Genomic DNA, 16,394 nt, shown 5'->3' with positions numbered 1-16,394 from the left:
GAGCTATACAGCCATGTTGGGACCAGTGCAGTAGTGAAGCTACCCTTGCTGAGAAAAAAAGACATGCAAAAAAAAAAAAAAGCATAGAGAAATGACTAATTAGAGACAAAGGGTGAGCAGCACAAGGAAGGTCGGGACAGCCATTTCATCCAGACAGAGAAGCTAGAAGAACTCAGATAGTAGGAACTTCCAGACTCGCTATTTCTTTCCTTTCACAATAGAGGAAGATGCCCCTTGTGGTTTGAAAGATTCATGATCCTACTGGAAACTTTTCCTCTGTGTGTGATGTTTATTATTAGCTATGTCGTGTCTGAAAAGTCCAAAGCTTTCCCTGTCACTGGCTTTCTCTGTTAAAAATTGTCTTTTTTCCTTCCCCTCCCCCATTTTTGCTTGCATTTTCTCTGGCAGGTCAATGAGGTAAGCAAGACTGACTGCTAATATCAGATACCAAGCTAACCCATCCATTGATATGACTAACGTCATCCGTGTCTGTCACCATGTCTGAGCATCCTGCTTTGTTGCTGTGTAACCTCATCCTTCCAACATCCATCTGCTGAGCCAGGCTCTGTCTTGCTGTTGGCATCTAGTCTTGAACCAAGAGTAGGCACGGAATGTTACCCACAGGTCCAGCCCTTTGAGCTGTCCACACCAGATAACTCTTTTTCCCTTAATACACTGATTGGAGAGAGCTGTTGGGAACCTTTTTCATTGGTGGGAGGAAGACATGGGAGAATTAATTGCTCTTTTGTCTGCATGTCTCTGTTTTGCCAAGGCCTAAGTGTGGGTTGCAGCCCCTGCCAGGCTGACGGTCTTGTCTATTCAGTTACGCAGCTCCTTCAAGCAAGCTTTCGGGAAGAAGAAGTCCCCCAAGTCAGCATCCTCTCATTCAGACATTGAGGAGATGACCGATTCTTCTTTGCCATCGTCACCAAAGTTACCACACAACGGTTCCACGGGTTCCACTCCACTGCTGAGAAACTCGCACTCCAACTCTCTGTAAGTCTGTCCGTTGTGGTCACGCCAGTCAGACGATGTCTTTGGCCTCTAGGAACCTTGCAGTTCCTAGAGGCGTCCTGTAAGGATATACCTGGTCGGTGGGACCATTTATGTCTTGCTTTCATAGCACTGTGCGTGTTTTTTCAGTGCTTTAAGAGTGGGGGAGCTTGAAAGAGAAAGGAAAGTTAGATTTTTGTTCTGGGGAGTCTGGATAATTAATTAGCTAGCTGGCCTTGGGCAAGTTGCTTAGCCTCTGTTTCCATTTCTATGTCAAATTGGGATAATGGCTGTCTTTTTATCCCATCCTAAGGATGGAACACAATAAATAGATATGAAAGAGCTACAACCATCTTGCTGTGAGGGGGAGGAGGTGGTGTTAGAAGTGCTGGCAGTTTTTGCTGAAATTCTGATTCATTTGGGTGACAAGGTTTACAGTGATTATACTTTTCTTTTTTGATCAAAAGTTGGTATTGACTCTGAGGTCAGAAAGTAGAAGTTGAAAGTCAGAAATTGGAAGTTTAAAAAAATGGAGAGACTTGATGGTAATTCTCTTTACCAAAGGGTCTATATTTTGTAAAATGATTTACCACCCTGAACTCCCCTAGTAAATGTAAAACAAGTCCATTTTTACAGAGCTCTTCAGGAACACAGGTGTTTCTGTTGGTAACTAGTTACATGGGGGGAAGACTCACTTGCTGTTACCCAGCTAACCTCCCAGGATTTCCGCTACGCACCCACTGCTTATTGCTCCATCTAAAGACATCCTGTGCCCCATCTGAAAACATAAGGCCCAGTCCCTAAGAGCAAGACCAGGTCAGGAATGGCTAGGGAAAGACAAGTGGGGACCCAGGTGTCAGCTCAGAAGGTGGCACAGCTGGCTCTCTGCATCAGTGAGAAAGATTGCCCCTACCCTATAGGCTGACTTCCATTAGAGACCAGGTCAGGAGTGAAAGAAGAACTGGAGCTCAGGTGGTCTGCAAGGACAGCTCATCTACAAGATGAGACAGTGGCTGGGAGAAGAGGTCCGGTGTGACTGGGGGTCGAATGGCCTCTGAACTAGGGTGAGACAAGGGAAGGGGTGGTTGTAGACAGCTCAGTTTTGTCATTGGCGAAAATGAGATACATCTGCTTCACTGGATTCTTGTGAGGGCCAAGCCAGCACCATGCATGAAGGGCTTCCTTTGTTCCTGTTCTGTCCTCCTTCATTCTCAGAAGCCATCCTGAGTCCCCATACCCAGCCAGCCATCTCGCTGAAGATAGTAGCTGCACAAGGCCAGCTTACCCAATGGGTGCAGGAAATGTGGGTGAGAAGATTGGCCAGGTCTTTGTAACACACCAACTGCCCAGACCACATGGAAGACAGGCAGTGGAGAGAAAACAGAGCAGAGGGCCCCGGCTTTTCAGCAACCCCACCCACCCGTGATGCATGGACCTGTTGGGGTCTTTAATTACTAGCTCCTCTTCTCTTGGGGAACATCTGGGGAAAGGTGTGGCCAAAGAAGCATGCACTTCTGTTATAGGCAAGAGTAAAACTGAGCAGGGGAAGGAAGAGAAACACTGATGAATGGACCCAGTTCCTTACCAAGGGTCCTTTGTTCTTGCATGAAGGATTAGACCAATGATGGTGAGCGCGAGTCCTATCTGACCTGCAGGGTGCCAACAAGGTAAAGGACAAGTTGCCTGTGACTAACCCACATGCCATCATTCCCCAGTATCCTACTTCAGTTGTTTCCCGACCAGGAGAAAAGCAACTCCTCATCCATCCTTAATGTATTGATTCACACTTTGTGTATAACATCATGTGTGAGCAGGGCACTCCCCCAGATGTTCTGCAGGGGCCAAAGTGGATGTTAACCAGAGTCGCACCGCTGGGGGTTAGGGACTAGTGGGGACGGGACACAGTATAGCTCATTCCAGGTCTGAGCGTCTGCTCTGTGCGAGGCACTGTTCTTGGCTGTAGTTATATTAGTGTACAAGACAGATAAAGCCCCTACTCTGGTAGACCTCTATAACAGGAGGAGAGACAGACATTAAACAATCTGAATAAACTAGAAAAATCAGACAGGGCTAAGGGTTAATACTGGGAATGGAAATAGTGTGTTGGGATAGAGTACCATGGCAGCATCTTTAGACAGGGACGCCTGGAAAGGCCCTTCTGAGGGGGTGACATTTCAGCTGATGTCTGCGTGACAGGAGGAATCACTGGTTAGTCTGGTCAGTAACACCAGGAGCTGTAACAAGCTCAGTCCCAAAACTCAGGGGCTTTACATATGACTGTTTATCTCTGGTTCCCTCCAAACCCAACGCAGACGCTCCTCTTCAGCAGGTGTCCTGCCGTGTGCTGATGCAGGCACCGAGTCTCCTTCCATCTTGTGGGCCAGCCATCACACAGGGCCAGAGTCCTCTTCTGGGTGCCCTCTGTCTAACCAGCAGGTGGGAGAGGGGGAGAGTACAGAGGATCCTGCAGGAGGGTGTTTTGGGCCTCTTCCCACGGTCCACTGAGCAGGACTCGGGGCCATACCACCTACAAGGGAAGAGGTAAACTCAGGGTATCCAGGAGGGAAAGGGAATGGGCTGCGGTGCACACGTGGCATCCTCTGCCACTCCAGAGCAGGACAGCCTGGCTGACCCAAGAATAAGTAACACAAGGAACCTAAGGTGGAAACAGGCCTGGTGTGTCTGAAAACGAGGGGGCTGGCCAGCATGGCTGCCGCATGATGGGCAAGCGGGAAACAAGGCCACGGAGATAAGTGGGGCCCAGAATGTGTGAGGCTTTGAATTCAAAGTGAATTAGCATCTGATGTCCTGTGTGATGGGTAGATGTTGGAGAGTTTTAAGTGAGAATGTAAGGTCATCTGACATAGTGTTTCACCAAGATCAGTCTCTGTTTTGTGAATAAGGAATATATAGCGGGGCAGGCGTAGACGAAGGAGATCACGTAAGAGCTGACAGCACGTTCCCCAACATCCAGGCCACTCGGGCCACTTCCTCTTCTTTGAGTGCTCCAGTCACACACTCTCCACCTTTAGCCTTTGCTCTTTCTGTGCCCTCTGCCTGGTACACTTTCCCTCAAGATATTCACTTCCTACAGGTGTCTGCTCAATGTTACCTTATCAGTAAGGCCTTGAAATTGTACCTTGCAAAGAACAACACCCCTGCCACCAGCTAGCATGCCCTGTCATCCCCTTTCCCCCATTTTATTTTTTACCTTTGCAAATATCACCTAGTGTGTATATTTTTCTTGGTTATTTTTGCTTTGTCCCCCACTGCCACCCCACAATCTATAGTCTAGGCTCCGTGGAGGTAGGCACTCTGTTGGTTTTGCTGACATTCAAATATGAGGTGGAATGAGTGAGTGACCGATGCCAGTGGTGAGTCCTGGAGGGAGTTAGGATGGAAGGAAAGTTGGAAGCACATGGCGATGTGCTTAAGCTTGAGGCACCCAGGAAACATTCCCGTGGAGATTGAAACCAGGTTAGAGTTTGTGGAGGCATATTGATTTGGGCAACGTGGGCTTATAGCTGGCACTGAAAGCTGGGAGACGGGAGGGATTCTCCAAGGGGTTGAACAGAGAAGGAGGAGGGTCAGAGGGGCCAGAACTGAGCTCTGCGGCACCCTGATGTGTGAGGTTCAGGAAGAGAAAGTAGAGCAACCAGAGAGGTGGGAGGAAGCCCAGGGGCAGATAGAAGAAACTGTTTGGAGGCAGGAGTACTAACTGGGCCCAATACCGCTGGGCGGCCAAGTAAGGTGAAGAGAGACTGGCAATGATACACTCAGCCGTACAGGACTCCCAGAGACCACAGGAGAAGTCTCCTTCCAAACCACTCTCCCCACAGGGACCGGGTGGGGCACACTCTTGGCTCTCCAACTCCCTTCTGACATTCCACAGCATCCATGCACACTAGAGATGTTTGTTTTGGGTCTCCTTTTCCAAAGGGTGGGCAGAGAGCAAATGCTTCTTTCCAGCCTTGAAGAGTTTGTAAGAATGTGCAAATGTAGGTGTGAGACGGAGTTCAAAGAAGAAGCCAAAGGCAGAGGAGCCGGGACTCAGAAAAGGCCCTACCCGCTACCCCGTGGGCAAAAGGAATGGAGATATGGGAAGGCAGTGTTTCCCATACTCAAGGCACTTAAAATTAGGTATGCCACCAGCTCTGCCTTCTGGACAAGATGCTGGGAATATGCTGCCATAATGTGTTAGAGGCTGAGTAGGAAAAGATACATCTGGTTGCTTCAGGAAGTAGTCCAAGAAATGGACAAGCATGTATTGCATACCTACTGAGTGTAGGGAATGACCTGTTCAGTGCAGCCAAATCATCAGTGACAAGACAGAAGTTTAGTGTGGGAAGGAACCGAAGGAGAAGGCTCTGCCTTGGGCAGTAGGGACAGGGACTAACTCTTATCGGGACTGCTGGAGAAGACCTTGTTTTCAACACCACCTGTGCGCCATAGGACACCCTCCCCCATGTGGCCTTGCAGTTGTGTTTCTGAGAACTGGCCAATTTGGAGGGAGCACAGGAGGGCTTTGTGCAGTTACTCTCAACACAGAGGTTTTTTTTCATTTTGGTTTGCTTCTCTCTGTAGTGTCGTTGGCCAAGCTTTGCAAAATAACCCATGTGCTATATTCAACAAAGTGGGTGCTGAGGAAATACTGCCTGTCTTGCTCAGAAAGCTTGCTGGGGGAAAGGTACAGACCATGTGAAGGAGACTGGAACAAAGTGCCTTGCTGTGGAGAGCAGCCAGACCAGGCTGGCATGGTGTGAACCTCGCCAGTGAATCGGAGCCTTCAAGATCTCTGGAGGGCATGGTTTGGCTAAGAGTGTCACAGTGGAATTTAGTTCAAACTTTATGATCCATTCAAACCAGGAAACCATTTCTCTCTCAAGAAAGAATCAAATTTTTTCAAGCTCCCCCTGTAAACCTCCCAAACCCCAAAAAACATGGCTCTATAGTTAAACCTTACAAACCCAGACTATTCAAAACACAGAGAGCTGATGGGGGATGGGGTGGGGGTGGCTGGGAAGGATGATCTGAATTCTAAAGATATTTCTGTCTCTCTAACCCTCTTAGTCCCAAATCTGTGGGCCTGAGTTTCTCATAGGTATGAAATGGAAATAATTAAAACATTTTCAGGAGTCCATTGGAGGTTTCAGAAGATTAAGAAGCAGAGAAGCTTCCTTGGCTGCAGGCAACTCTTAAAAAACTAGAGATGGTTTTACTCTCTTTGTATCTCTCGAATCAAAATAGTACAGGTCAAGAAAATAGCAACAAAAAGATTTGGCTGTTTGGGCGTACATTTTTCTTCTAGCCTTTCTGTCCCTGAAATACAATTATATCTCTTTAACAATTATAAATGGCTTTCTTTTGGCAATTAACTTTTCCACACCCTCAACCAGTTTTATAGGTCAGGTTTTGCTTGGCCCCAAATCCAGTACGTGGGTTTCATAGAACGGGCTCGCATGATTGTTTCTACAGCGACCACATGCTCACCATGCCTTTCAGAGATAATCAGCTTCAGCTTTGTAACTTTATGAACTTGGGTTGGGGGTTGTTTGTTTGTTTTTGTCTTCAGTCCAAAAGAGCCAGAGCTTCCTATTTTGGATCTCCTCTCACTCCAGAGCCTATGGTCTTTGAAATCAACAGAACTTGTTTTTACTAGAACCATCTCTCCTAACATTGCAATTCATCCTGACTTTTATGATCTTCCACCTTGTGGTGTCTGAAGAGCAAACCCAAGTAAATAAAATAACGAACCCAGCCTCGAAGGACCACCTCTTTAAGAAAAAGGAGTTCAACAGGGTGCCACAGTCCCCTGTGCAGCTGGGAAAGGCAGACAACTAGCCATACTGTTTCACACTTTTCAGATAAAACTTTGGCTTCTGTGTCACATCATCATCTCTGCTTTCTAACTACTTGGCGTGTCTCTCTTCCTTGCCGTGAGCTTATTAAGCCGTGTGGGAGGTAGGGGAATGAAAGAATGTTGTTCTCTAGACACTTCGGAGAATGGGTTTTAGAATGTGGCCAGAAGCACACTAACTCTTTCCACCCGTATCTTTAGGTTTCGTTCCCTTTTTGGCAAATAAAAATCACCACTCAGCTCTTTGACCCTGGAGTGTCTAATCTTTAAAACAGACAGTTGACCTGTTTCTCTGAGTGGGTTTAGATCTCAAGGGCCATGTGGTATCATTATAGGGGCCCAGCTGTGTACACATTTGTAGGGGGAGGTTTCAAACCCCCAAGGTTACTACTCCCTCTTGCTGGCTCCTGTTTATCTCCACCTCGATTGTTGGAATTTTGCTGAAGTGTGCACTATAGCTCTTCTGATTACCACAGCTCTGCAAAGAAAGTGTGTTGAGAAGCAATAAAATTTGTGAATTTCAGGTGCTTTTGATATTGTCACCTCCAGGATGCACCGGGCAGCTGGTTCTACAGGGTTTCTGATGAATAAGCCCGATGATGGACATGGCCAGTGGTCAGTGGAGAAGTGAAAGGAGGTCAACTCAGAGCTGCCTTCACCAGTAACATTCCTCTTTCCCTAGAATTTCAGAGTGCATGGATAGTGAAGCCGAGACAGTCATGCAGCTCCGAAATGAGCTGAGAGACAAAGAGATGAAGCTGACGGACATCCGCCTAGAAGCCCTCAGCTCTGCACATCAGCTGGACCAACTCCGGGAGGCCATGAACAGGATGCAGGTGAGCGCCCAGCAGCGTGGGCACAGTGCGAGGCTGTCTGGGAAGAAGCGTCAGGAGGCTGCCCCTCACCACACCCCGAGGCTGCATCAGAACCTGGTGGCAGCCCTCTGACCCCTGAGCCTTGTTCTCCTTGCAGGCCCTCCCACATATTGCTCAAAGACTAGTCTTATGAAAGCAGAAGAGTAACCATCCTCTCCTTCCTTTGTGCAAAACTTTCAGTGGCTCTGCTCTTGCCTCTCGCTTGTCCTTCAGCTGTCTTTCAAGGCCTTCACAGGACCCTTTGCACTCTTAATCCACCAACCACCCACTCGCACCTCCACATGCCAGGCCCTTCTTACCAGCCAGGGGGAGCCACTGACCGCTTCCTTTGCATGCCCAGGAGTTTCTCTTGCATATTGTTCCTCTACCAGGATATCCTTCTGCACATTCAAAAGGGACCCGTCCTTCAAGGCTCCACTTGATGCCTCTTCCTCTGCAAAGCCCTTCCGAGACATGCAGCTGGAAGAGTTGGTGCCCTCATCTGAATTCCTGTAGCTCTGTTCTCATGGCTCCTCTCACTTTCTGCCATAGGTTGAAGGCATTTAAGTCTTCCGAGCTATTCTTTCTTTGTATCCCTTTCTCTGGATATAGAACACCAGTGCTTAACAAATAGTAGGTTCTTCATGAATATTCACAGAATGAAGGACCCCTGTGAGTTCTACTAAATGGGACCTCACTGAAGAGTAGCATTTTCCAAAGGAGGTTCCCCGGAACATTCCCTCCATGGGAAACTCTGTGAAGGGAAAGTTCCTTGATCAGATACATTTGGGAAATGCCCCCTATGTGCCCCTCTCAGATTCACAATGCATAGCAGCTCATTAGTGGCTCTGAGAAGTCCTGCAGTAAAGAACCTGTCAAACCCAGAGTTGCTCACACCTCTTAGATAAGATTTCTTTTTGCTTATGACTCAGACTCTGGGAAACATTTCTAAGGACTTTTCAAATCTCAGCTCTTTGAATGGAGGGGCCCACCCCAGCCAGACAGGTCTCGTGAATACAGCCAAAGCAGCAAACACTGATGAATCTCTCTGATAGTGTGACTTTGCCTCAGCTCAACTACCCACTTGATCCCTGAAAGGGACTTTCACATTCCTCCCCCGGAAAAAGCTTGTTCGCATTATATCCACACAGTTAATGGGCTTCTCTCTTCCTCTTCGCAGAGTGAAATAGAGAAGCTGAAAGCTGAGAATGACCGGCTGAAGTCGGAGTCTCAAGGCAGTGGCTGCAGCCGGGCGCCCTCGCAGGTGTCCCTCTCCGCCTCTCCGAGGCAGTCCATGGGCCTCTCCCAGCACAGCCTGAACCTCACTGAGTCAACCAGTCTGGGTGAGTGGTGTCACCAGGCTGGGGGCAGGACAGGGCCTGCAGCTGGCACTCCGGTTTCTACTCCAGAGCCCCAAGATAAGCAGACCAACAGATCAAATGAAGAGGCAACAGGCGTGTGTGCACTCGGGGTGTGTGTGTGTCTGGGTGTGCGTCTGCTACCAACATGAGCCCAGCCGTAAGACCGCTGTCATGCTTCGCTCCAGCACACCAAGTTCTCCAAGTCATGAGCTTGGGTCCCCTCGCCCACCATGCTGAGTTCTGTTTGATCCATTTTAAGAGGCTGACCTGCAAGCTGTATGCTGCATACAAACCCCAATGGCAGCAGGTCCCCCTTGGGGCAATGGCTTGGTCTATGATCTTCCTGCCTTGAGGCTGGATTCCAAGCTGGCGCAGTAATTAGCGAACATGATCTAGGTTTTCTTTGTAAGCATATTAAGGCTGATGCTTTTGATTTCTTATCCATGATGCTGCTGTTGCTATTGTTTTGGTTCAGTCTCTCCCTCGCACTTCCATTTGGCAAGGTACATTGTCAGCCCGCTGGTTCCTTGGTTGATCCACCATTGGTTTCCGTGGTTGCATTCTCCATTCTGCCCTTTCCTCTTTCCCTACTTCCCCCACTTCCCTCGCACCCTGACACCTGGTTTGTCCTGCTGCTGTGCCAACAAGCAGCGGGGGTGTCAGGAAGCCAGCTTTGCTGTCCCCATGTGCCTAAGGCTGTTGATGTTTTCCATTCGCAGACATGTTGCTGGATGACACTGGTGAATGCTCGGCTCGGAAGGAAGGAGGCAGGCATGTTAAGATAGTTGTCAGCTTTCAGGAGGAAATGAAGTGGAAGGAGGTTAGTTGGATCCCTTTCCCTGCTCTGCCTGTCCCTTCCCCAGGTAGAACTACCTAGCTTAGTGATTTCGTCGTCAAACCATTATCACCTCAGCGCCTCAGGTGACTAGGAAATGCTACTAACACTTTCCTTAACTAACTCCCCAGCAAACAGTCCTTCCCTCTCTCGTGTTTGAAAAGTCTAATGAAGAGTACTAAAAACAGTCCCGTGTTGTGCTTCCATGCAATTAACTGAACACTAACATCAGCCAGCAATGGGTTTTCTGAGTTTAATATATTGACAAAGCACTTCAAAGGCAGATAAGCACGTTTAGCATGGAAGGCACAGAAAGACGCTAACCAAAGGCACCAGTTTTATCCAGTTGTCAGAGGCTGCCGATGGAGTAGACACTGGGAGATGGACGTGGCCAAGCGTAAGGAGCACACGTGGCCAACAGTGAAGCTGGTGGGACATCCTGCCTCACCACAGCTGGGGAACCTGAGTTTTCTGAGTAGTTCCTGTTCTCTTCCAGAGCTTAAGGAGGCCATACCCCCAGCAGAAACTATTTGGGGGTAGCAGTGGGGGTTGGCAAAGTTGAATTTTAGTCATTGATTGAATCGAAATGAAGCTATAAACGACTGTCTCTCAAATAAGTGGGAAAAGGCTTCATGAGTCACTATTTCAAGTCCCCTTCCATGTTTTATTATTTCTTAGCATTCTAGCTAGCATGCTTCTTGTAGCTTCCGAGAGCTAGGGAACTTGCAGCACCCACCAAAACAAAATGTCTGCCGCCAGTCTCATCTTCGCCTGGGTTTCCACTCTGTGGCTGGCTCTCTAGTCTCACTGAAGGGAATAGGCCCCGAATTTTAGAGCTGCCTGGGGTTTTAACACTACTTGAGCCTAGAAAAATCCTATGAAGAGCTCCACTTTCAGAGCTTGACTAGTAGAGTGATGGAACACCAAGGGGGAAATTCATTGTTATCATAAATGCAGGTGTTACCTGTGAATGCATTTTATTCGAGCGATCATCAACATGGACAGATAGATTTTACATTTGACAAAAGTTTATGAGTCACTTTTAAAAACTGTATCAGTTTGGATCATCGCAGAAGCCAGATGAAGTTGGTTGACTGGATGTTATTATTTCCCATGTTACAACTGAGAAACCTAAGGCCCAAGCATCTCTTGCTTAAGGTCACAAGGCAAGTGGTGGGGCCAGATCACCTCACTGCAAGACTCATGCTCTTTTCTCTGCTGATTTTGCTTAACTGCCAGACACAACAACCCTCCCCGCCCCCACCACTCTGCTAATGCTGTGTCCTTATGAGCATGTCAGATATTTTTTAAAAAGCCAAAAGAATGAAATGTTCTCCTAGCTTTTCTTTAACTAATGTGATTATGTAGTCCCCATTATGCAAAGCCTTGTGGGCAGAAATACAAAAAAATGGGGGAAAAATTATTGTGAACTTTCCAGAGTAGAACTAGTTTTTTGGATTAAGCTTGTTTTAATTTTTAACTAGAAGAAAAAGCAATGAACATTATTAAAAAACAAAAGAGAAGAAAAGAAAAAATAAAAACATTTTACTCTGAATGAGCTTAAGATCTAGCAAGGAGACAAGACAATGATTTACAAATAAGACGGGAGTTCCTAAAAACAAACAAGTACAGAATATAGCATTCTGTAAGTTAGTACAGAGCCATTGAAGCAATGCGAGCTCTGAGCCTGGTGAGTTAATCATTGAAGGCTTCCTGGAATAGGTGAGTTTGTAAGCACAGTTTTGAAAGGGAGAAATGACAGACAGGAGAGGGGAGAGCATTCCAGGCAAGGGATGTGATCTGTGCACTGTGTGCGATATGCATTTGGTAGAATGCATTCCGGGAGGAACTCCTCACTGCCTGGCCCACAGATTAATGTTTTAACAATAGAGCCCGGAAAATGAAAGACTCTTGCATTCAATCTAAGTTACACCTGGTATTAAAACAAATAGGAGACTTATCGGGGTAATCAACTTCATAAGTTATGTAAAATGTCTAATCACTATGTTATGCTCCTGAAATTAATAGATGTCAACTGTAATTAAAACACAAAACAATTATTTAAAGAAAAAAGCAAATAGGACTTTTATTCCCCTCTCAAACCATTGGTGGAGTTCTAAGACAACCTGAGTCCTTGCTAAACTGTGTCAGAAAAGACCCACTTGTTTTTCACCTGCATACATTTCCTTACCCTTAGGATTCCAGACCACACCTCTTTCTTATTGGCTGCATTGGAGTTAGTGGCAAGACGAAGTGGGATGTGCTCGATGGGGTGGTTAGACGGCTGTTCAAAGTAAGTGTTTCAAGGGGACGGCTATGGCAGTCTACCTGAAGTGGGAGCCTGGGCTGAGGGAGGGAAGGGCGATTTGTGTCCTGCACTGGGCCATCTCTCAGGCCTGTCCTTTCTCTGACATCCTTATGTTGCTGGGATAGAAGGGGGATGGTACGTAAAGACTGCTGATTGGCCGACGTGTTCCTGGCTGCCCTTGGCAGTGGTTGGCCAGTGAGTCATTACTCCAAACTTGAGCAACTACTTGAGCCTCTCACGGTGAACAGCTAATGTCCACATTTTCCCTTCACCTTAGAATTATGTCTTGTTGCATCTTTGGAGAACATGCTCAGGGGCTTAAACATCAGGTTTCTAGTCTTTATTTCAAAGGGATTTGATCCGACAGGCCCAGCATCCTTGCTGACACTTCAGTCTGTGATTTGTGCTACAAGTGATATTAACATCTGGTTATTGGCCAGTGTCAAGGACGTTGGCATACTTACTTTTGTATTCATTCTAATCACATCATTGGAGGGGGCGTTTACCAGGGCGACCCTTGAAACACAAGGTGGTTTGAAAAAAGCTTTTGGTATACATTTTTGTATTGTCCTGAATTAAGTCAACAGCTGTAAGTGTTCATTAATCGTATCCCCTGAGCAATACTAATAGCCCACGTTTTTTGTGCCAGAGACCATGCTAAGCTTTCTCTTTACATTACCTCAATTTATTTACAGGTCTGTAAGGAAGGTTCTAGTATTTTCCCAAGTAAAGGTGAGGAAAGTGAAGCTAGGGTTGGATCACTTGCCCAAGGTCATGAATCTAAAACTAGACTGTTAGTCTAGTTGTGTTAGTCCGACTTTAAAACCTGACTTAACTGGTACATTCTAGTCTCTTTCTAGCATCTAGATTCAGGTGGCTTCACACAGAGAAAGTTCTGTTCTTTGACCAAAGATCGCTCATCATCTTTACAGGCCATGTAGACTGGCCTAAGTGGAAATGTGCATGGTTTGGGGCAGAGCAGTCTGCTGCCCAGGCCAACACCTTCTCTCTCCTGATGGGTAGTCAGGACATCCTTGGATTAGAAAGACAACAGTTTGGGCTGAGAAGAGCCTGCGGGGTGTCACATGTGAGGAAATGAGACCATGAAAAGTAGAGGCCTATTATTAGGCTTCCACCTCAGACATCATCTGGTCACCTCATAGCCCGTGGACCGTCATTCCAAGTTTACTGACCTAAAACCTTTTGGTGACTCACCTAAGAGGGAACACTTTCCAAATTAACACACATTTTCCTATTTAAAGATCAAGAGCTGCTTTTTTCTAGCAGTCCTAGGTCTTGCTCCCTTTGTCATCAGTATGGTCTTTGCTCTGAGCCAAAAGAAGGAGGAGCTATAGAGATATTTCTTGTCAGAATTACTTTTTCATGAATTTTCCAACACCATTCCCAGGCGCTGATGTCTTCAAGACTTCAGCTGAACGTAGGAAAAGCAGCCTTATGTTTCTGTGCTTGACTAAACGATCCAGACTAAACGTTCACAATCTTGCTAGAGTTCATCCCCTCCACACACACACACACCACTAACCAAATAAATCTGTATTTTAAGAGGCCTGTGATAGTAGAACATCATCCCCGTAGAAAGTCAGCTCTGTCCCCACTCCTTCCAGAGCTTGATTTCAACGCAGGTATCAGCTGAGAAAGAAGAGAAGATGATTATAAATCGCCCAATGGAAACATGAGTCATGGGCAGATTTTTAGCCACATCTTCGATGGGGTCTTTATTTTACTTTTTCCAGGAATACATCATTCACGTCGACCCAGTGAGTCAGCTAGGGCTGAATTCAGATAGTGTTCTTGGCTACAGCATTGGAGAAGTCAAACGCAGCAACACATCCGGGACCCCCGAGCTTCTACCCTGTGGCTATCTGGTGGGAGAGAACACCACCATCTCCGTGACCGTCAAAGGTAACTCGGCGATTGCAGAGGTTGGAGCTTTCAGGAATTGCATTTTTTATGTTGTGATTTGGCATAGGACACTGTAGCCACAGTTTTGTTTGTGCAGATGGATGTGGGTTGTTGTCTCCCCCCCCCCCCCCCCCCCCCCGCCTTCGACCACAATTACTCTTACCTAAGCAAGTCTAACCGTCTTTAGCTTTTGCAACCACCATCGGAAACAAATAATTTCAGTTTATTGCTGAAATTATATAACAATAGGTCCCATTATCCTCATGACTCTGAGGTGATGGAATCTTAATAACCCTGTTAAAATGGGGCCCCACCAGTGCCAATGAATTACTCTTGCCAGCAAGCCTTGGACGTGGTCCCATTCTACAGATGGGGAAACCACGATTTGCTGTGGGCTAGAGGAGTCGCTCTGAGCACCCTGATGAAACTGCTGCAGCTCTTGCCCACGCATGATGCTGCTGGAGCTTCCGATGGCCTCATCACCCAAAGATGTTAAGCCCCAGGCCAAAGTGTGTTCCCTGGAACTCTAGGATCACAAAGTGTTTGGTGTGGGGGGGGGGTGGAGTTTCGTGGCCAAATAAGTCTGGGAAACTGCATCCTTATCGCCATTTGGGTTTGGGGGGATAGGGGAACAGGAGTGTACTGGTACATTAAAGGCTCTGATCTTTAATGTCCTAACTCCCGCTGTTCAGAAGGCTGTTTAATCCAGTCTAACACAAACATTTGACCGCAAAACCCCTTTTTCCTTTATTTTAAGAACAATCTAAGTAGTGGACTAATAAACACCGTACTAGGCGCAACCTTTGGGTTGCAACCTTTGGGTTGTCCCGGTTCTTACTTCCCTGAAGGCACTGATCTTAACTGTAGTTTAACAGGGCAATTTCAAGGTTGTTTTGGACAAGTTGTTTCCTGATTGGTAGGTTTTCCAAAAGCACCACAACATTCCTTATCAGCAGGAATCCAAATCTTGCTCTGCTTATGAGGAGTGGTGAGGTGTTGCCTAAACCTCACATGTAGCTTTATCTTGATGGCAAGTAAAATTTCACAATTGTGGCCTCAACAGCAAGTGACAGAAACCTACTGAAAACTAGCTTTAACAAGAAAAGAAACACATAGGCTCATGTGCCTGGAAAATCCAAGAATCTGCTTCAAACAAGGCTGGTTCCAGGTGTTCTGGCTGTGCCCTTGGGTCCAAGCCCATCACCTCAGCTCTGCTTAGTTTTTGAGCTCTCTGTACGTGAAATGACCCTGGAAACCCTGATTCATCTTTCTAGTTTAGGAACCTAAAAGAGAATGCCTTTCTGGAAAACTGACAGAGAATTCTTAGGGGCGATTCTGGCCAACCATGAGTCAAATGCCCATCAGCGAATCAGTCAGTGTGACCAGGGAGATGCACAGGCCTAGCCTGTCATTAGCCTACCCCTTTGGTGGATGAAGGGGTCAGCCCCACTTGAACCACCTGAAGTGAGCTCCCCATAAGAAAGGAAGTTCTAGTATGAGGGGAAGGAGGATGGGGTAGCGGCACACCAAAACAACAACTGTCCACTCCAAGAAACCTTTAAGGGAAGCCTTATATCATGGGCTTACATTGTATTTCATCCATGCTGTGACAAGCGTGCATTGTCACTTACAGGTGAGCACTGCAAGCACTGAGGAGTAAAACTGTGACCCGTTGCTGAGACCAGACCAAATCTCTGTAGAAACAGTGACAAGATGATCTGCCTCTGGGGAAGCTGCCACCCCACCCAGCCTGGTGTGCTGCTGCTGTCAGCACATCAAGTTGTTTTAGCATCCCCAGGGATCAGCTCAGGTTTATCGTTCAGTGATACCTGACTCTGCTGTTTTCCTGAAGTGCTGGAAACTTATGCCTTAAAAGCACTAAAAACCACTCAAGGGTTTGAGCTGAAAGAGGTTCTTGAGCTGCAGATGGTTCTCTTTAGTGGTCTAGAGAGTGGGGTGGGAGTCACTTGGCATGCTCTGAAGTGAGCTTGTCTGCAAAGTAGTCACTCCCCAGGGGTTTTGTGGCAAAAGACCCAAACAGCAACATCTACATAGAGAGAGGTGTTTGCGTTTTTTCCTCCGTTGTTATTTAGACTGGAGACCCTGGGCTCCAAACTTTTTTTTTATTAAAGATTTTTATTGGGGAACTGGGGGATGGGAACAGCGCTGGGGAATTGGGGAAAGGGGAACAGACAAGTTGCTGTCCTTTTGTTCTTCAGTCTAGTTGTGGAGGATGTTGCTTCACTGGCCCAAGTTGGCACCA

The 16,394-nt window shown here is 47.0% G+C and overlaps 1 protein-coding gene across 11 annotated transcripts in view; it reads left to right on the top strand.

Moving 5' to 3' along the window:
• The window catches only part of NAV2 (neuron navigator 2), a 738,710-nt gene that overhangs the window by 705,922 nt on the left and 16,394 nt on the right, over nt 1–16,394 (top strand). For 7 of the 11 annotated variants that reach the window (XM_019651383.1, XM_019651379.1, XM_019651381.1 and 4 more), the window contains 7 exons: nt 409–417; nt 824–996; nt 7,533–7,686; nt 8,885–9,047; nt 9,785–9,885; nt 12,098–12,193; nt 13,963–14,131. In XM_019651383.1, coding sequence (XP_019506928.1) covers nt 409–417; nt 824–996; nt 7,533–7,686; nt 8,885–9,047; nt 9,785–9,885; nt 12,098–12,193; nt 13,963–14,131 — 865 coding nt within the window. Of the gene's footprint in view, nt 1–408; nt 418–823; nt 997–7,532; nt 7,687–8,884; nt 9,048–9,784; nt 9,886–12,097; nt 12,194–13,962; nt 14,132–16,394 lie in introns of those variants that run through there. The other 4 variants (XM_019651380.1, XM_019651382.1, XM_019651377.1 and 1 more) reach the window with 2 other exon arrangements.

Source organism: Hipposideros armiger, unplaced genomic scaffold (assembly GCF_001890085.2).
Source record: "Hipposideros armiger isolate ML-2016 unplaced genomic scaffold, ASM189008v1 scaffold_159, whole genome shotgun sequence".
NCBI lineage: Eukaryota > Metazoa > Chordata > Mammalia > Chiroptera > Hipposideridae > Hipposideros > Hipposideros armiger.
The sequence above is the reverse complement of the archived record's forward strand: the minus strand, read 5'-3'. Positions and strand labels throughout refer to the sequence as shown.